Source organism: Ctenopharyngodon idella, chromosome 7 (assembly GCF_019924925.1).
Source record: "Ctenopharyngodon idella isolate HZGC_01 chromosome 7, HZGC01, whole genome shotgun sequence".
Taxonomy (NCBI): Eukaryota; Metazoa; Chordata; class Actinopteri; order Cypriniformes; family Xenocyprididae; genus Ctenopharyngodon; species Ctenopharyngodon idella.
The window spans coordinates 31,698,575-31,720,230 of record NC_067226.1 but is presented as its reverse complement, the minus strand read 5'-3'; the positions used below and the strand labels follow the sequence as shown (position 1 = coordinate 31,720,230).

General features: G+C 37.2%; 1 protein-coding gene across 8 annotated transcripts in view; it reads right to left on the bottom strand.

The window, feature by feature from the left end:
• The window catches only part of LOC127515560 (A-kinase anchor protein 13), a 109,375-nt gene that overhangs the window by 42,962 nt on the left and 44,757 nt on the right, over positions 1 to 21,656 (bottom strand). For all 8 annotated transcript variants that reach the window (XM_051899359.1, XM_051899362.1, XM_051899364.1 and 5 more), the window contains 3 exons: positions 10,139 to 10,202; positions 5,467 to 5,588; positions 557 to 840 (listed from right to left, as the gene is read on the bottom strand). In XM_051899359.1, coding sequence (XP_051755319.1) covers positions 557 to 840; positions 5,467 to 5,588; positions 10,139 to 10,202 — 470 coding nt within the window. The remainder of the gene's footprint in view (positions 1 to 556; positions 841 to 5,466; positions 5,589 to 10,138; positions 10,203 to 21,656) is intronic.

Below are 21,656 nucleotides of genomic sequence, written 5' to 3'. Positions count from 1 at the left end.
AATACTTTTATTCAGCAAGGACACATTAAACTGATCAAAAGTGACAGTAAAGACATGTATAAAGTTATATAATTTTTCTTGAGCAGCGTATTAGAATGATTTCTGAAGGATTATGTGACACTGAAGACTGGAGTAATGATGATAAAAATTCAGCTTTGCATCACAGGAATAAATTACAAATCTTTTAAAAAAAATTGTAATAATATTTCACAATATTACTGAATTTTACTGTATTTATGACCAAATAAATGCAGCCTTGGTGAGCAGAAGAGACTTATTTCTCTTGAAATGTAGTCTGTCTGTCAGCAAATTTTCTGAGAAAAATATCTATAATACAATATCTATAAATAACATATTTCATTAGAAAAACGACCATAAGATTTCTTGCACTGCAATATCATGACAATTAAATTAATTTAAAGCCATACAAATACAACCATGAGGTTTAATATAATTTTTTATATTACCAAGCACCAAGAAGCACTTATTCACAAAAATATATTAATGATCCTAAGAACAAGCTTCACTTCAGTGTAATCAACATCTTCTCACGTACCTGCGCTGGTTCATTTCTTCTTCCCCTCCCTGGTTCTTCCCAGGACCCCAGCTGTGCCTGCGGAACGGAGAGGGCGATCGCACTTTGGACCGGAAGAGAGAGGCGGAGAGCGGCACCTCGGTTAACCTGTCTTTGGCCTCCTCTTCTGCCTCCCCTCCTTGCCGCACCTCCTCAGAACTCTCGGCCGAGGAGCTGGGATGCCCGACGCTGGCTGTGTCGTCTGTGGAGGAGCATGAGACAGACACCTCGCTTGTGCTGTCACCTCCCCCTACTGCTTCTTGCCCCTGAGCAATAAACGCCAATCAGACAGAAATTAACAAACAGTCTTTTTGTTCAGACAGATGAAAAATTACTACATATAAAGACTGGCTACATCCTGTCAATGATAAATGGAAATTGTGCAAAAGAAAAATGGTTCAACTAAAAGAACTCAAGCATTAATGCTGCCAAAAATGCTATTAAGGGTATTTGAAGTGATTTATTTTTTAAAAAATTGTTTCACAGCATGATGGGGGGGGGGGGATCCTAAAAGTTTTTATCTTCTGTTTTTGTAGATTTAGTGTTAGAAAAGTAGCATTGTGTTGATTTTCTTTAAACATTCTATATCGGCCATTCTTATTTTAGGGTGTGTTGACACACAACAAGTGTGAACGCACCCTTAGTATTATTTATAGACTACGTTTTTTATGAATTTGGCATTGAACAGATTTGCAAAAATAAGCAGGTTTCCCCCCAAACAATTCCCCCCTTTGTCATTAGTCGGTCAAACAGATAGTCCCGCCCCCAAGCTCACACCATTGGTTGAGCCGGTCAGGATGCTCAAATTTATTTGGGGAAAACAAACCACCATTGACTAATTAGAAGAAGGTATTTAAACATCAAAAAATATAACACTTCACCTTTTTGATTACATTTTAAATTACATAGAAAATGTAATACTTAAAGGTGCAATATGTAAAATTTTCTGTCCGTTAGAGGTCGCTAGAGGCCTATTCAAAACAAAGGCGTAGCTTGATGACGCCAAGTTTGAGCGCGGAATCTTGGGACATGCGGTCTTCACCTCAATGGCCGGTGGAAAAGAATTGGGATAGGACTCTGGAAGAAATCATGTTCATGGATGCAATTATTAACGTTACTGTAGTATGAAGCAGAGCAGGACCGAGTGTTGTGGGAGCTAAATGAGCAGCTATGCTATGCTAATTATTCTCCATTTGCTTTTCCGTTTTACCTCGGGACGCCCGAGCAACACTTTTGAAGAGACGGCGCCAACTCCTGCGAGGACTTCAGAAGATGCAACATCTGGATCAACACGCACATTCGCAAATTTCTATATATCCTAATTATTGTTAATATGCAATTAATTTTTCCAGGAGCTCTTTGCTTCTACCTTCAATTAAATTGCTAACAGTGATTGTAAATTAATTGCCTAAATTATTACATTATTAGCTAACTGCTTTCTCCAAATTGTAATGTTGACATGCATTCTCTGTAAAGCTGCTTTGAAACGATATGTATTGTGAAAAGAGCAATACAAATAAATGTGAATTGAATTGAATTGAAAATGAGGCCACTGGAGCGATTGCGCAACACACGCCTCACAAGCAGCGGAACTTTTATTATGCCACAGTCGCCAGCGCCGCTTCCGCTTTTCCGGTCATGAGTATGAGGTAACACAGCTCTGTTTATCATATTAGATACATTTGAGAGTGTTGAAAATGATGTTATAACGTTACTCTGTGCATTCGCTCGGCGGCTGCTGAGAGACACTTGTTTGAGACACACTGCAATAAAATAGATCGATTTTAGAATATCATATTAAATGCTGGATGGCTTGTGTTGATAAATGGCATGCAATTAATTTTAAAACGTATTGTATGATGGAGAAAATTCTGTATCACTGTTACTAAAAATAAAGCTGCATCTGATTATGCTATGTTAGCTACTTCACAAAATAGTGTTTTTCTCTGAGGCATGGTAAAGCATGGTACTCACAAAAAAAAAAGAAAAATCAAGAAAATTAGATTTAAACAGTAAGACTAAACATGTTGAGCTATATAACAACAATTAGTTTTCGGTCTATAAATATATCAAAACAGTTGTTCCTATGTCTATTAAAACATGTTAATATTAAAGCGTCTTTGGGGTTTCCATGGTTTCTACAAAATAAAACCAAGGGTAAGGTGGATATCACTTCACTCACTTCACCTCACTTCAATTCACTCTCTCACCCACCCACTACACTACTGCACACTCAACACTCAACTCTCACTCGCTCAACTCATTCAACTCACTCAACACTCACTCACTTCACCTCACTTCAATTCACTCTCTCACCCACCTCACTCACTCAACTAACGGTTATTTTGATAATCGATTAGTTAGACGATAATTTCTTCGAATAATCAATTAAACGGATAAAAAGCCAAATTTTAAAAAGCCCAGACTGTCAGCTGCTGTAATTTGATGCAACTGGCAGAAGTTTTCCTTGCAAGATGGGCAGACGTGACTATTCGATAATGACATTCGTTGTTGATGATTTTCATTATCGATTATCATCGATTAGTTGTTGCAGCCCTACTCACTTCACTCACCCACTCACCCACCTCACCTCACTTCACTCACTCACCTCACTCATTCACTCACCTCACCTTACTTCACTCACCCATTCACTCACTCACCTCACTTACTCACCTCACTCATTCACTCACTCACCTCACTTCACTCACTCACCTCACTCATTCACTCACTTCACCTCACCTCACCTCACTTCACTCACTCACTCACCTCACCATTCACTCACTCACCTCACTTCTCACCTCACTCATTCACTCACTCACCTCACTTCACTCACTCACCTCACTCACCTCACTTCACTCACTTCACCTCACCTTACCTCACCTCACTTCACTCACTCACCTCACCTCACCCATTCACTCACTCACCTCACTCATTCACTCACTCACCTCACTTCACTCACTCACCTCACCTCACTTCACTCACCCACTCCACTTCACTCACTAACCTCACCTCACCTCACCTCACTTCACTCACTCCACTCACTCACTCACCTCACCTCTTCACCTCACCTCACTTCACTCACCCACTCACTTCATTCACTCACCCACCTCACTTCACTTACTTCACTCACTCACCTCACCTCACCTCACCTCACCTCACTTCACTCACCTCACCTCACTTCACTCACTTCATTCACTCACCCACTCACTCACCTCACTCACTTCACTCACTCACCTCATTTCACTCACTTCATTCACTTACCCACTCACTCACTAACCTCACTCACTTCACTCACTCACCTCATTTCACTCACTTCATTCACTCACCCACTCACTCACTAACCTCACTCACTTCACTCACTCACCTCACTTCACTCATTTCATTCACTCACCCACTCACCCACCTCACTTCTCACAAACCTCACCTCACTTTACTCACCCACCTCACTCACTTCACTCACTCACTTCATTCACTCACTAACCTCACCTCACTTCACTCACTCACCTCACTTCACTCACTCACCTCACTTCACTCACTTCATTCATTCACTAACCTCACCTCACTTCACTCACTCACCCACTCACTCACTTCACTCACTCACTCCTTATTTTTATTCACACAAGCATTTTGTGACACACACACAAACAGTAACCTATGATCTCCTACACCTAAACTTAAAGCAGTCATGAAGTTCCTTGGTATGAGGTTTTGATGAGTCTATTGTGCCAAGCACTGGTGGCGTGAGAGACAAGGTGAAGAGGATTTGAGCTTTTGACACACATTGAGGTTTTTGTTGGTGCTCTGGGTGGGGGATGAAAGCCCTCTATTCATGGGCCCCTGAAATAGCTTCTATTGAGCATGTGTGCAAGGAAGCAGAGGGGGTGGTTTATAAGGTTGTGTGTATGAGGTTTAAAAGGGTTCTAGAGAACTTATAACCACGTGAGCTTGTGGAAAAAAAACCTCTGGTGCTTTTTAACATTTAGGTGTCCTAAAAATCAGAAGAAAAAAAACAGAACTGTAGTCACATGATCACATAAAATGGCCAATTCTGAGATTAAAGGATATGTATCATTCATAGTATCATAACTCTGAATTTCTTCTCAGCACTATCTAGTTATTAGTGGTGTTTGAGAAAGCAGGTGTTTTAAAACTGGGCTCCACATGTGGGTACATGGGGGTCCATGGAAAAAAAACACTGAATTTTACATTACCACTATTTCATTCTGCCTTCAAAAGACTGGTCAAAAACCATGACATTAATCACAATTATTTTATCCTATTGACAGCTATTGTTTTATATCTAATCTAACAGTACTCTAACATTTGAAAATCCCTGTGCTAAGACATCACTTTTACTATTCTTTTTTTTTACTATTTTACTATTGTGCTCTGTTCTTTGTTTTTCTAAGTGAGGAGACTAACAATTTTGCCAGCTGGATGATAACATTGGAATTTTGTAAAATTAAATAAATACAAAATAAATATAAAATAAATAAATACAAATACAAAATAAATAAATAAATACATAAATACAAAAAAATAATAATAATTACATAAATAAATAAAATAAATAAATATGTCAATACAAATTAAATAAATAAATACAAAAAATACACAAATAATAAATACAAAATAAATACAAAATAAATAAATACAAAAAAATAAATACAAAATAAATAAATACATAAAAACAAAACTAACTAAATAAAAAATAAATAAATAAATACATACACACATACATACATACATACGAGACAGCCAAGCCATATCTAGGGACCAAAAAAATCAAACACTTGGCCAAAGCAACCATTTAGAACAACCACATAATGTCCTATGTGGCAAACAACACACATATTTTCTTCAGAAAAATCTTTTTTTTTTCTTTCTCTCACCTTTCTGAAGACGTTGTCCTCTCCAGTGTCAGGACTGAGAAATCCATCCGTATCGCTGCCTGAGTCTCGAAATGTGACCGTTTCTGAATTGCAAGTGTGAAACTCTGGATACTGTGAACTCTCTGCAACAAACATAAACACACATTTACACAATGACAGACAAATTTAAAGTTACTTTAAAAAGCTGTGTGCTAAAAATAAAAAAAAGCTAGTTTATCCAGTTAAAGTCTATGATAAAAGCCTCCAAATAAGTTCTCTTACTCAAGCCCAATATCCTCTTAAACAAAACATGCGACTTCTCCTTCAGAACAGATCTTTGTACAACAGCACATGTATTCACGACAGCAAAGTCTGAAGCTTAAAGTTTGAAGCATCTGTCAGTACCATACCATCGCGTGGGTAACAAAACCATATCACGTGTGAGATGAAACCATCATGACAAACCTCAACAGATTCCATCACCTAGAAAAAATTACCGCCTGTTTCCTTCGCTCTCTCTCGCTTTCACTTTATTCTACTTTTTTTTTAAGAGCAACACATTCTCTATGAACTGGATCTGGGATCAACACTAGTAGATCTGTCACAAGAGTGTGAGCTTTGTCAGCTGTCTAACTGCACACAGGTGGCTCCATGTCTTGGGAAGTGAAGGAGGGGTTTCGCTAGGACCACTACAGCTGCCCGTTCTCATTGTGTGTGTGTGTGCTGTTAATGAACGAATGCTGTAGTAAAAGCAAACGTCATTTCAAACAACTGAAAACATAAACACAGGCCACGACAGGCCTCTGAGAAGAACGTCAGCGTTTAGTATCTATAAATAATCACAGTTAAGTTTCAATGACAAAAGTGTTGTTGGAATATTTTTGACATGATCATTTGAAGGTGATGCATGTCATTTTTTAGATGTAAAAAAAAAAAAAAAAAAAAAAACGTACTCCTGTCCCAGTACCTGGAAATTGGTACTGTCTCAGAGCGTGTTTGCTTCTTTAACATTGTAAAATAAAATAAAATAAAATAAAATAATAAAAAAATTAAATTAAATTAAATTAAAATTTAGAAGCAGTAAATAACGTGCCTCTGTGGTGCTTTTACCATTGAAATGAAATGAAAATATTTTTAGCATGTTAATAAAATAAAATGTAAAAATAATAATAATAATAATAATAATTAAAAATAATTTAACCCTTATGTTGTATCCAGGTCATTTTGACCTGGAGAGGATTTTCTTTTTCCTGAAAATGTTAGATAATATCGCATTGGAATAAAACTTACTGACTTTGCTTACACAGGGTGTAACTACTTCCCAAAATTTTTGGGATAATTTTTGTACTTTTTTGGGACTTTTTACACTTTTACACTTGCGGTGTTCCCGGACAAAAAGGATCGGCCTACAAAAAATAGCTTATAAATCTCTCATTATGCTACAATATCACCAAATATTGGATTCAATCTTTTTGTCAACTTGTTTTCTTTCAATTAGGACAGGTTTTGTTTTTATTTTTGGAGGTTTTGGTCATAGGCGGTTTTGATCTGAGCTTAAGCACCTCAGTTTTTGAGTGACAAAAGCATTATTTGTGGATAATTTTGTGAACATTCAATAAAATATGAAAAAAATGCACTGTTTATCACACTAGTGTGTTTTAATGTTTAACCAGGTTTGTTTTGAAATGCTTTTATCTTGTGCAAAAGGGAAAAAAAGTCACACAGGCCTCATTGATTTCAGCTCATATTGGTCGAAATGACCACTCATTGAAAATGAATGAGGGAGATCGAAAATAAGAGAAACATTTAGTGTTCAAGAGCATGTTCATCATCTTCATGTTCATATATGTGCGTTTGCAAAGATAAAGGCCTTGGACATGTGAATGGCCTACCGCGCACACAACTCACACATTCATGTACACAAACAAACTATTTTGAGTACTGCAGGCTTTCTTTTTCACAGAGATGAACTTTATCCTCAGATCAATGAGGCTCAGATCATTGGCTATGTTCACATGCACCAATCTTCGTCAGTCCGAATGAATTGAAACCGATTGCAGATCTGTTTACATGTACTCTAAACATTGTAATCTGATTCAAATATCCATTTATATGTGTTTTATATACATTCCGATTAAAACTTTTGCGCACGCGCTCTGCGTGTAACGTCATATCAATCACACTTGTGGAGACTACCATGGACGTGTCACCAACAGAGCTCATCCTTATTTTTGCCCTGTTGGCATACACATTGATAAATCTTTAAAACTAAAGACGGGAACGTGAACTTGCGCACTGCGTAATGCGTGTTAACATTGCACTGCGCATGTGCCCCAGAGACTTCTGAATACGATTGAGAAAGTAGTCGGATTCGAGCATTTACATGGTCATTTATTGCTGTTGGATCGGATTAGAAAAGGAATAAATCACCCCTTCCAATCCGATCGAATTTATTTTGTGTTTACATGAACGTTTTTCAATCCGATTACAAATGGATTATTTGGGTGCATGTAAACGTAGCCAGTGAGGCCTACGATCAATCATTTTCAAAAAGAAACACAAAACATATCCTAATTGAAAGAATTCAGAGTCACAAGCTTAATTTTGTCCCATTTTGTACAAAATAAAAGCATTTCAAAATAAACTTCCTGGTTAAACATTAGAGCACACTAGTTTGATAAACAGATGATGAGATGCACGATATATCGGCCACCATATCGGTATCAGCCGATATGTGTTCATTTTTAATGTTATCATTATCGGCCCGATAAAATTTTGCCGATATATTAAAGCCGATAAATAATGGATTATTTCCGTCAGCTGAGACACTTCAGATGCATACTTTCCGCCATGATGGTTTTAATTGCTTGAAATATAATTGAAATCACTTCAAAAAAGGAAAATACAGTTAAGTACAATGTACAGCGCAAATCTGTCATATAGGCTACATAATATTATAATGAGAACATTATAATTGTGTGCTTGGGACATGGCTTTTAATGGTGAGACTTTTGTTTTTGTAATCAGGCTCTCAAAAATTATATAAAAACTTTGATTTAGATTTATCGGTATATATATTGGCTTTTTAATATAAAGAATTATCGGTATCAGCCAAACTTAACTTTCATATCGGTGCATCCCTAATAAACAGTGCTTTTTTTAAAAAATTATCCACAAATAATGTTTTTTCAAAAACTGAGGTGCATAAGCTCAGATCAATGAGGCCTACGATCAATCAGTTGCAAAAAGAAATACAAAACATGTCCTAATTGGAAGAAAACAAGTTGAAAAAAAGATTGAATCCAATAACAAGTGATTTACAAGGCCGTTTTTTGTTTTGTTTTTTTGACCGGGAACACCAAACACTGAAATTTTATGTTCAGTATGGCTTTCAAAGCATTGTACTGTGATGAAACCACAACCACGCAAGGCTGTTAAATGCTGAAAAAAGGTTTCATGTGATCAATAAGTCTCAACCTGCTTCCTGCATTTATAACAATACAGCAGTGATTCCAACTAAGTTGTGTTCATGACAATCCAGTCAGGAGAGTATAACTGGAAAAAAAGAGCTATAGGCCACTTATATTCACAACAGGACAAACAAAACACTCTCACTTTTCATTAAACAGTAGATCTCTCTTTTCACCACTGCATCATATGTTTGTGGTTTGAATGCATTTTGTTTTTAATATCAACCGCTGCTTGTGTATTGAAGGACGAGCAGTCGACAGAGTACTTACAAGTAAAGATAAAGTCATCTATACAAGCACATGCCATTACTATCTTCTGTTTCATACTTCATTTGGGACCTAACAGAGTTCAATCTGTGTAGACACACTCCAATGTTTACAAGCAAAGTTCCTGCCTTCCTGAGAAGCTAGCCAACATTAAAGGTACAAAAGTCAAAACAGCCTGTTCAACTCTAAGGGTCAGGGAGAGGGTGGAAATCTTTTTGCTTCAAGGAACTATGACTAACATTACAGCCTTACTGTATCCTGCCTACATAGACAGCATCCCGACAGTCATGGAACCTCATAAGTGAGCACACATGCCACATAAAATAACACTCATCACATGAAGTGCATGAGCCATGTGACTCACAAATGATTCAAATAGAAAATGACCTTAACATTTTGCTAAGCTTACTTCATAAGCATAAAAAAGCATTAAGATCATAAAATTAGACTGTTTTAAGTCAAAAAGTCAAAACATTTTAGTATAATATATACTTTTGAGCAGCAGATCAACATATTAGAATGATTTCTGAAGGATCATGTGACACTGAAGACTGGAATAATGATGCTGAAAATTCAGCTTTGCATCACAGGAAATAAGTTGTATTTTAAAATATATTCACATAGAGAACAGTTCTTTTAAATTCTAAAAATATTTCATAATATTACTGTTTTTACTGTATTTTTGAACAGTCTTGGTGAGCATAAAGACCTCTTTCAAAAACATAAAAGAAAATATGAATTATTCCAAACTTTTAAATGGTAGTGTATATTTATAGTTGATATTTCTCTGTTGCCTTATTTACCTACAGGATTAAATTACAAATGAAAATATGATCTTCTGAGTAGTTTGTATAATATATCCATAAAAAGCCACAAGCTAAAATTAGACCCTAACTACGTAAATAACAGTTTTTCTTTTCACCATCGACAATGATAGCAGGGATGTGTGATCTTACCTGTGGACAGGCTGTGTCTCTTCTGGGAAACACTGGAACACAGCGCGTCTTTGTCTCTGTGGATCTGGAGACAGAAAGAGGAAGATATGGTTTTATGCATGTGACTGTCTAACTGGAAAGAGTTGCTTGACATACTAAAAAAAAACAAATAAATAAACATCAGATGCATGTCTTCCCCCCCAACCCCACCCCCCAATTTCTTTCTAATTGCTGAAAAGGTCAGTGAAAGTTGCTAATAAATGCATAGGCAACATGGTAACAGAGGCAGCAGCTTCGCTCACATATGCTCAGAGACTGCAACATATATGAAGTCTGAGCTCAGTCTGTGGTTTGTGGACCCCATAACAGCTGCATCTCGCTCATCATAGACCACACACCACCTCACACCAGCCCTGAGGGACAACAGAGGCTTCAGCAATCAGGATCCAATGCTGAGATGGTCCCCACAAGCCAGACATCCAAACAAACTATACCTCTGGTTGGACTCAATCCAATTACATCGAAGAAACAAAGGCTGCAGTGGTAAAACGCAGCATATAAAGCAGATTCAGCTCAAATAAGATAAGCTATGATTGAGTGTGCTGTAAAATAAAGCAATAAGCAAAGAGAAGTTGTGCGCTACAGTGAATTACCTGCCTTAATCCATAGTTAAGTTTAATAAAATAAATACAAAAAAACTAAATTAATAAATAAAAATAGTCTTGAAAGTATCAGTATAAATGTGTTGAAAACTACATTGTTGTTTGGCCTTAATTTCCAGCAAATGCATGTTTATGAGCTAAAAGATGAAAAGAGAAAACTGTGGGAGAAAACTTAATGCTAATGAACCATATTAAACGTAACATTGTTCATTAGCATGTAGGCTAACTATAGGCTAAAAAAACTGGTATAATTATATGAAATTCACAGGTGTGCACTCTTGAAAAGCTTTGATTGTGGCTCATTTTTAATAATAGCCGATAGCCGAAGCATACTTGTGGCAACACATTGGACAAATTGTACTTTATGTTATTGTTGCACAGCAGCCGTACGACAAATAGTCTAGAATTATGCTAAAAACAAAAACTTTTTTCACGTTTTTGACCATTCATTTACACGACACCATTTTCAATTAAAAACACAAACTTTTGAAAATTGTTTTGACAACGTTGTCATCTGTACGTGAAAAAAGCAAAGGAAAAACTTTTCTGTTTTCAGTGCATCTTTGTTGTGTAAACGTACCCTAAGCCAGAATCATTTATTATTATAGCAGTAAATACAACTATTTATTAAACACTACCGATCAAAAATTATTTTGTTTTTTGTTTAAGAAATGAATACTTTTATTCAGCAAGGAAAAATTCAAAAGATGTTACAAAATATTTTTATTTCAATTAAATGCTGTTCTTTTGAACTTTCTATTCATCAAAGCATGAAAAAAAATTTATCAGTTTCCACAAAAATATTAAGCAGCACAACTGTTTTCAACATTGAAAAATGTTGAAAATAACTAATTACATTTTAATATGTATCAAAATAGAAAAGCATTACTTTAAATATTTCTGTATTTTTGATCAAATAAATGCAGCCCTTGTGAGTATAAGATACTTCTTTTAAAAACATTTAAAAATCACACCCAAACTTTTGAACGGTAGTGTATAGTGGTTCAACGGATCACAAAACTCACGGCTCGGATCATATCACGGTTATTAAGTCATGGATCGGATCATTTTTCGGATCAGCACAAAAAAAATAAAAATAAATTGGGGGGTGGGGGGTAACGTTGCATTTATTACTTAGCCCACTTTAACTACTCCGATACCACAGCAGAAACTACTAGCCTAACTAATACATTATTAAAGGCACGTGAACAGACTGTAAAAAGAACAAATACTGTACACCAATTACAAGAATAGATAAATACAACATAAAGTTACAAATAAAGTATAATCGGTCTAATTGTAGTATTAATTTTCATGTACAGAAATGTAATAATGACACTGTTCACTGAATACATTTAATATAGATTAATCTTTGTTAAAGCTGTGTTATGTTGTTTGATTTACATGACAGACAACAGCAGGTATTTATAGGTTGCTGTCACTTTAAGAGTAAGACCCCATGCACGCTCACATCCAATAGATACACATCCGAATTCTCACCTCGTTCACTTAAGACATAACCAAATGTGTTTACGAGAATACTTGCTGAGGGGTATTTTGACTGACATAATGCGTGTATGTGTCCATCCAAGTGCATTGAGGACGCAAAAGAGAAATCAATTTGGAGTTCGCGAACTATCTGAAACGCGCATCTCTCTCTCTCTGTGTGTGCGCGCGAGCCTTGTACTTCTGTGCGCACCGATAATAGCATGGCGCGCGATAGATAGCCTACCGAATTAAATCCTCTTTTGCCTCTTCTAGCGCTGGTTTTATATCTATTTAATGTGTAAACTAGCAAGGCAAAACACGTGCAAATGATAACCTTTTACTCTATTGAGGTGAAACTTGCAATTGATCCGGGAATCACATGCGTGCCGAACCGTGGGGCTTGGTCCGAACGGATCACGGATCAACAACGATCCGTTTAACCACTAGTAGTGTATATAAACATAATTGTCTTTTATCACACTGCTTATGTTAACATAAAAAAGAACTATAGAAGGAAGTGCGTTTTGCCATTCTTCATTTGTTTTAAGCAAACTAAGTCACATATAGCTTGGAATTAAAAAGCAAAGTCTTGGGCCCTGTTTCCACCTGGTATTAAGATGCATTTTGGTCGATCGGATCTCAAGTGGATGATGCTAAATACAGGTGTAAAACGTTTTGAGCTTGTCCATTTTCAACCACTTCCAGAGGTAGTCTAAATCGCATTCGACCGGATTGCTTTCGTAGTGTAGACGCTCTCGTGGTCGAATGCGTTCAAACCAAGTGTGCAGCACAAGTCCTGAAAAGTGAAGCCAAAGCATCTCGATCGCCCCGAGGTGGCTGAATGCAGTATAGGTTATAAACCCCGCCCTCTCTATGTAATCTAATGGGATGTGAGACAAACTAAATCAAATTACACTTCAAATACATTTTTTTCAAAGATGCTTTCTGACATTTTATGTAGTTTTTATCAAGTTCAAGTGTTTGTTTTTGTAAATAAGTTTGGTTTTAGTTAGTTATACGATGCTATCAAAACGGGACTGTGGCGTTATGATTAACAGCTGAGACTGACAGTTTCTCTGAGTGAAGTAGTCACTGAAGCATCAACGGATTTTTCTCGGAACGGGATGAAGCTTTAACTTCTACATTTCCATAACTGTTTATTTCACACCGACATAATGAGTTGTTCTGCAATAAAATGTACTAACTGATTCTGCGGGAGTGTGGGCGGAGCCTTGAAACCGCGGCTCCACTTCGTGCTCACTACTGCGCAGACTCAGGTTTCAAGATGTCAGCGACATGTTTGGACATTGGTGGCTTCACTTATCAACAATGGAAGAGAGTGAAGGTGCGTTGTCCATCTTTTTTTACAGTCTATGGTTCGAACAGCCACTAAAGACCGTCTACTGATGCGTAAACATTATGGGAAGCGCGCTAGCCAGACGGGATTTAAACTTTGTTGGGTGAAGACTCAAGTTTGGTTTGAGGAGAAAAAATGTACCAAGCACAATGTTCTCTCACCATTTCTGATTTCTAACACACACTCACAGCGTTGGTCTATCTTGCTGCTGTAAGAGCAGAAACGCTCTCCGTATTTTTTCAGGGTTTTTTTGTCCATCGTCTCCAGTGCTTTCATGTGTAAATTGCTTCAGCTTATTTTGTCCATTAGATTGAAAGATCTGAAAAAGCCCATACATTTGCCCTCCCATAGACCCGCCCCTCGAAGAAATCAGGACAGAAGAGAGTAAAGGTGGACACAAGAGACGGATTAAAACACCAGGTGTAAACGGGAATTTGTCTCCCTCGTTCACTTGTGATCTGATCGACTAAAACGCATCTTAATACCAGGTGTAAACAGGGCCAGTATTTGCATTTCTTGTGTATCTAGTATAATGTATTTCCTTTTTCAAAGTCCAGTTTCAGTCTGTATTATACTAAAGAGTCCCAAACACTGTCATGCCTGCTTGCCTACTATATGTCAGCTTTTGATCTGAAGCACTGAAAGGGTGAATACATGCATACAGTCTATTGGAAATGTTTACAGAGATCTCATGTTACGGCCAGTACTGGTACTGAACTGCAACCTGTACAAATCTCCCACAATAGAAAGCCTGTATTAAAAGCGACCTGCACCGCTGATGGTTATTCACTCGGCTGGAAAGCACAGTGAAAAGCTCTTTCGCCTTTGTTACAATCCAGCGACAGGGTCACACAGGTGATCAGACGGGGGAAAAAGATGGCCAACAAAGGATACCAAGAGGGAGGGAATACAGGAGAAAAACGTGAAGAAAAAGGACGAACGAGATAAATCGCTTCTGATTTGACCCAGGAGCAGCTCACGTTTCCATCTTGGCCTGGGACTAATTATGTTCACACCCTTCGAGCCTGTCAAAAACCAAGTGGCCATGCACAGTTTTAAAGCAATTAACAATGCACAACACTCCATTGATGAGCACGTCCATGCCAGGCCTCTGACTGTCGACTGTGTGCCTCTGGGAAGGCAGGAAGTGTGGAGAACACTGCTGTCTGTTGTCCCGAGCACAAACCCTGCCTACAGACAGGCCAGAGAGCACAATCACACGCTCTTTTTGAGTTATTTGTAGTATAGTGTGATGATATCTCACATCCACTGCTGCCGAAAAAGAAATACTGTGATCGTAAAAAGATTATAAATGAAAAGAGCTGTATTGTTGACTCACAGATGACAATTATAGCGGTTGAACTATAAATGAGATGAGAAATTGAGGGTTTGTGTAATTATAAAGTGTACGAGATGCTTTCATTGGATGAATTGATCCTTTCAAGATTTTAGATTGTAGATTTGCTCACGCTAAAATCATATGCATTCATCCAGGGGTAAAAAGACAGCCTGTAAAGAAATTAAATGTGGACTGCGAGATGATATGCGAAAACAAAATTATAATAAATTATGCACAATTACAGCCCTTTATCATACACTACCATTCAAAAGTTTGGGGCTGGTAAGATTTTTAATGTTTTTGAAAAAAGTCTCTTATATGCTCACCAAGGTTACAATTATTTGATAAAAATTCTGAAAAAAAAAAAAAAAACAGCAATATTGTGAAATATTATTACAATTTAAGGTAAATGTTTTCTATTCTAATATGTTTTAAAATATAATTTATTCATGTGATGCGAAGCTGAATTTTCAGCATCATTACTTCAGTCTTCAGTGTCACATGATCCTTCAGAAATCATTCTAATATGATGATTTGATGCTCAAGAAACACTTTGTATTATTATAAATATTGAAAACAGTTGCGCCGCTTAATATTTTAGTAAAAACCAAGATATATATTTTTTCTGGAGTCTTTGATAAATAGAAGGTTTAAAAGAATGGCATTTATTTGAAATAGAAATCCTGTCACTGAATTTAATAATTAAATTTTTGCTGAATAAAAGTTGTTGTTTTTTTTAACGGACCCTAAACTTTTGACCTTTTAAAAGCTTAGGGCTAGATTTACTAAATAGGGCAAATTAGCATGAGAGCGCAATTTTCTAAAAAAATTTTTTTTTTTTACAAACTCCCTCACAGATGGGAGTGGAAATTTCAGCGTTTGATCTACTGACGATGTGCAAATTAAAGAACACAGACGCAGCCAGATCACTTCCATAATGACAAATGCAATCTACCAAGAGCAGCGCAAATAAGCATCTGGTTTACGGCATGTTTTTTTTGGCAGTAAATAATGGCGCAAATACCAGTAAATTGACGAGCACAAACCTTAGTAAATCGTGTTGCGTGATTCATTTAAATACTCTCCTCCCATAAATTTTGTTTCTGAAAGGGAAACTCCTACAAATGCATATGCAATAAGGTCAGCCACAAAAATAACCCTGTTCATGCCTTTTCAGCACTAATTTTTCACTGCTTGTCTTTCCTGACAGTAGTTTTTTAACGCTAAAAGAAGCTTTGCGCTGGTGCAAGCTGTTAGTAAATCTGGCCCTTAAAGTGGTAAAACCTTTTTGACATAATAGATGTATACTGATTCAATGGTAAAGTTTGAAATGAGCAGCAAACTACAAACAGCTAAACTGATTTGAGTCGGTAAAAAAAATACTTAGTTTTGAGTGAAAAATGGCATATGTAACATATAATACTTAATTGGAGATAAATATAAAATCCAATGCAATCAGAGCTATATGTACACAAAAGAACAACATTCAAATATATAAGATAAAGAGGGACTTCATTAAACCTGCGATAATATAGTTTACACCCTTAAAAATAATGTTCTTTATTAGCATTGATGGTTCCATGAAGAAACTTTAACATCCACTGAACCTTTCAATTCCACAAAGGGTTGTTTATAGTGAGGAAAAAAAAAAAACACAAAAAAAAAAAAAAAAAAAAAAAAAAAAAAAACACGTATTTTAGATTTTTAAAATGTTCTTTACACAAAGCCATCCTAGGTGTATATGACTTTCTTCTTTCTGATGAACACAACCTGAGATATATTAATAAATATCCTGACACATCAGAGCTTTATAATGGCAGTGAGCCGGATAAACGAGTATGAAGAAAGCGATGCGTTTGTGTAAAAAAAAATATCCATATTTAACAAGATATGAAGTTAAATATATCTAGCTTCCGCCAGACCACCTTTCATATTCAAGTTACGAAAAAAACAGAACTGGCGTCGCGCAAGTTACGTTTTTTCCGTAAGTTGAATATGGAAGGTGTAGGACGTAGCGTAAGCTTTTTCAACTGCGAGAGTTTTACACTTTCTTCGTACGTTGAATATGGAAGGCGATCTGGCGGAAGCTAGATATTTTACTTCATAACTTGTTAAATATGGATTTTTTTTTTTTTTTACACAAATGCATCACTTCCCTTCAGAAGGCCTTTATTAACACTTCAGAGCCGTGTGGAGTATGTTTATGATAGATGGATATGGGTGACACTTTCTTCAGTTCATACTCGTGACCCCTGTTCACTGCCATTATAAAGCTCGGATGCGTCAGGATATTTATTAATATTTCTCCAATTGTGTTCATCAGAAAGAAGAAAGTCATATACACCCAGGATGGCTTGTGGGTGAGTAAAGCTTGGGCTAATTTTCATTTGAAAGCGAACTAATCCTAATACTCAGTTCAAAATGCACCTTCTGAAAAATGCACATGAAATAATAAATAATGGCAAAAGGCAAACTTTCAGAGCTATGGTGCAGCGTTTAACAAACATGCTCCTGACACATTGAGCTGTGGTGCTCATGCAGGCAATGCAGGTTTGAGGCATTTCCTGTCTTTCTCCAATCTGATCCAAAGGAGAAAAATCACATGGTAACATCAAATAGAAAACTGCATTCCTATATTATATGATGCTCTAAAATCACTGCACATATCTCTGCAGTTTCAAACCTCCATAACATGTGCCCAGCCCCTGAAGTCTACTCAGAGCCAAACATGGCCCAGTGTCCCTTTCCAGAATCTGGCACCACTGCTGTTCTCACTGCATATTTGCGGCGCTAGGGGAGAAACCAAAAAGGCAGTGCCAGCAGACATTCAGAAGTGTACCCAATAAAAACACATCTGGTTTGAAATTGCACAGACTGTGCGCTGGCTCTCGATGCATGCAGAGGGAACAAAAGCTGTGATACAAAAGCAACTGCTTTGGGAATAAATTTACGGCACGATAAGAACACGTTAATCAGTTAGTGGGACATTTTTTGAATCTAATTTCTGTGCCTGACGTTGCTATGTTCCTACAGGACCATTTTTTTGTTCCCGAGATCTCTGTCTTAAATCTGTGCAAAGCTTCAAAATCTCCAGTTTGCACTGATTGTAAAGACGGTGATTTTTAGTTGCAGTACAGCGCTATGAAGTCACTTGGCCAGCGGCCCGTTTCCATCATTCTCTCCAGGCTAAGAGCCAAAGGAAACCGTTAGGATTTGAGCAGCGGCTCCCAGACTGTCACCAAACTGAGACGCCCCTTCGACTCACGCAGTTCTTGACCTCCACATGTATGCGCAAACACACACACACACACTCATGCTCAAACTCCATTTACAGTCAAAACATTGTATCTGAGCTTTCCCAGAGGAGTTGCTCCAATCCAACAGCCATCCAGTCTTTAGGAGTCATTAAGAATGGAAGGCTCTTAAATCCATCTAGAGAAATGTACTGAATCAAATGTGCTAGACTGAAGTCATTAGGGCTTTTCACACCGCGTTTTACCCCAGGTTATTGTCATTATAAACACCGCTTTTAACTCCGGGTAAAGGAACGTTTCACACTTGTAATTTAGGGGTTAGCACTGCTTTTTACCCAGGGTTATGAAACCCTGCTCCAAACCCGCATTGTGGTGCCAAACTTGAACAGTGTGAAACGATACGGTTTTAGATTGTTACAGCTAGCAACAGACAACCAATCGCGTACTCATATTTGTGTGCTTTGGACAGTCACAGAAACACTGCGCATTGTATATAATCAGTAAATTCAGCGGTTGAGAGGAAAAATGTAAAATGCTGACAGAAACCGCAACAATTTGAGTGAACATGAGACCCTTATAGTCCAAAACGTCCATTCAGTATAAACTCGATAGTACAGTCGTCAATACGAGGATGCGCAATGCTAGAGCTTTTATGTAAACAGGTTGCGTACTGCGTTCATCCAATCAATGACATTGACACCGCACATAAGCAAATAAGAATATTAACCCAGGGTTTAGGTATGTACATTGTGAAACGTCAGTTTACGAATACCCAGGATTAATTTTTAACCCCGGGTAAATTATGAGCAGTGTGAAACGTGAAGCAAGATAACCCAGGATTCCATTTACACAGAGTTTAGAATGACCCAGGGTTAACTATAGCCACCGAAATTACTGGAACAACTAGTTCCAGGAACTTTTTTCCCCCAGACCTGTTGCTGTCTGAGTTTCCGTCGTGGTCTCAAGTACTGTGAAGATTAGGCAAATTAGTCCAGTGACGCAGGACTGCGCGTGACTTTCCAGTTCCCACTGGATTTCGTCCTCCATATATAAGCTTAAAGTCCCCCTGTAGTCAATAATTTTATCCCTTAAAACTCAACAAAACAAAAATTACATATTTAAACATTTTTTCCTGTGAAAAAAAAAAATCTTAATGCCTTAAAATAGCTTGAATGTAACTCTACACCCTTGCCTCATTTAATATACACGGATCTATGAATATGATAATTAGCCCCGCCTCCACTCACTCGCACGACCTCAGAGATCCACTCGGTCAACTTACTGAGGTAAACACTGCACAATGGTATCGCTCTTTACAACATCGGACACATAACAGTAATTAATATGATTAGCGTTTTGCTTGACTACGTTATCAAACAGCTAATAATGTGTTGCTAATGCTACACAAACCTTGTTCCCGTTCGCCACGTCAGAGTCAGACAGCTGCCTTCTAACAATCAGTATCCTTAGAAACGCTTTGAACAACTCAGAACGCCAGCGGAGAAAGGCATATAGTTCATCATAACATCATAATATACATCAGACACCTGCCATATTGCTAAATCTACACGATTTTCATATCAACAGAAAAATATACTGGGATAACCTTCTTTTGAGACTCCCTTGCGCGGTCAGTTAATGATATGCTAAAGCCCGCCGGCACGTTGACGTGATTGGTTACAAGGTAGTTTGGGATATCAGAAACACCAGCGATTTCAAACCAGTTTTAAAGAGAAAATATTCAGCAATGGTGTTGACTTATGAATTTGCACATAGTTTGTCTTAAAGCATGTTAAAAAAACCACATAGACATATAAACAATATTAAAAACTTGATTTTCACCACAGCGGGACTTTAATGAATCCTGAACCTCGCCGTCGGTCCGTCTATCGTGTTTTTTATACTCCATTGTTGATTCCAATAGCAAACAACTCTTACTGCACGCACCACAACAGACTTTTAAAAATGATGGTTGAAATAAATTTCTGCATGAACTCAACTAATCAGCATCCACCCCCAAAAGTTCCTGAACTTTGAAAAAGTACTACCTCGTGAGCAGGGACTTTTTGAGGGGGAAATTTTTACCCCAAACTTCATTTAGACCCTAGTCCCTGCGGTCGCAACACACCAAGTGACACCCCAAAGTCCCTAGTTCCTGGGGAAAGTTCCTGCGGTGGAAACTGCAAAAAATACAGTACCATTTAAAAGTTTGGGGTCAGTAAGATTTTATTTTTTTTTTTAAAGAAATTAATACTTGGGTGGATGCATTAAATTGATCAAAAGTGACAAAAAACTTTACCATTTTTACAGAATTCTACTGTATGTTTTGAACTTTCTATTCATCAAAAAAAAAAATCCTGAAAAAAAACATATCATGGTTTCCACAAAAACATTAAGCAGCATGATTTCTGAAGGATCATGTGACGCTAAAGACTGGAGTAATTATGCTGAAAATTCACTTCAGGGTTTGTGATCACAGGAAAAAATTACATTTTAAAACATATTCACATAGAAAACAGTTATTTTAAATGGTAATAATATTTCATAATATTACAGTTTTCACTGCATTTATGATCAAATAAATGCAGCATTGGTAGACTTCTTTCAAAAACATTAAAAATCTTACAGACTCCAAACTCTTGAATGGTAGTATATGAAGTATTCCTGAGTTAAAAACACATTCAATGAGAAAAATGTGTGGAGTGTGACTAAATTTATCAATCAGTAATTAACCTGAATTTGGAAAGTGGTCTCTTTGGAAAAAGGCTGAAAAATATGAGAGATTAATCACCTGAAAAGGAAAGTCATTGAGTCATTTTTACACAGACATGAACTGCACTTCTTTGAAATAATGTGCAATGATGAATCACTTACAATAAAACTATGAATTCTGTTTATATTGACTCAAGTGTATTGAATCAACTGTACTGAATCAAATGAGGCATGAATTGCCATGTGTTACATTTGAGAAAAACAAAGGCTTTAAGGCGATAACATTGAACACATATACTTCGACAGTTTATTGAGAGCTTATGATTTGAGGTTGGAAAGCAGTGACATCTGTGCTAATGGCTTTAAAGACAAATCAAGCGGCACGTCTTCATTACGCGATCGAACTGTCAGATCAGTGCTTCAGGGTATTTGTCTGTTGAACCACATTAAACAGCTGAAAACAAGCCGCACCTTGTGCACACACGCATACACACACTCTCAGACTGTATGCCATAATGTGTGAATGCCAGATGTCTCAACCCAACAAAAGAACTATGAATCAACAAATAAGACATGACACCGTTTGGGCGCTCAGAAAGAACAGCTGAGTGCAGAGATTCCTGAACGGGACGCCAAAGAACATGTCTATCACATTTTGCAAGAACAGACGCTTCCTATGAGCAGAAACTTGTGCTTAGATTGGAAAAACACTGCAAGTTATTAATAC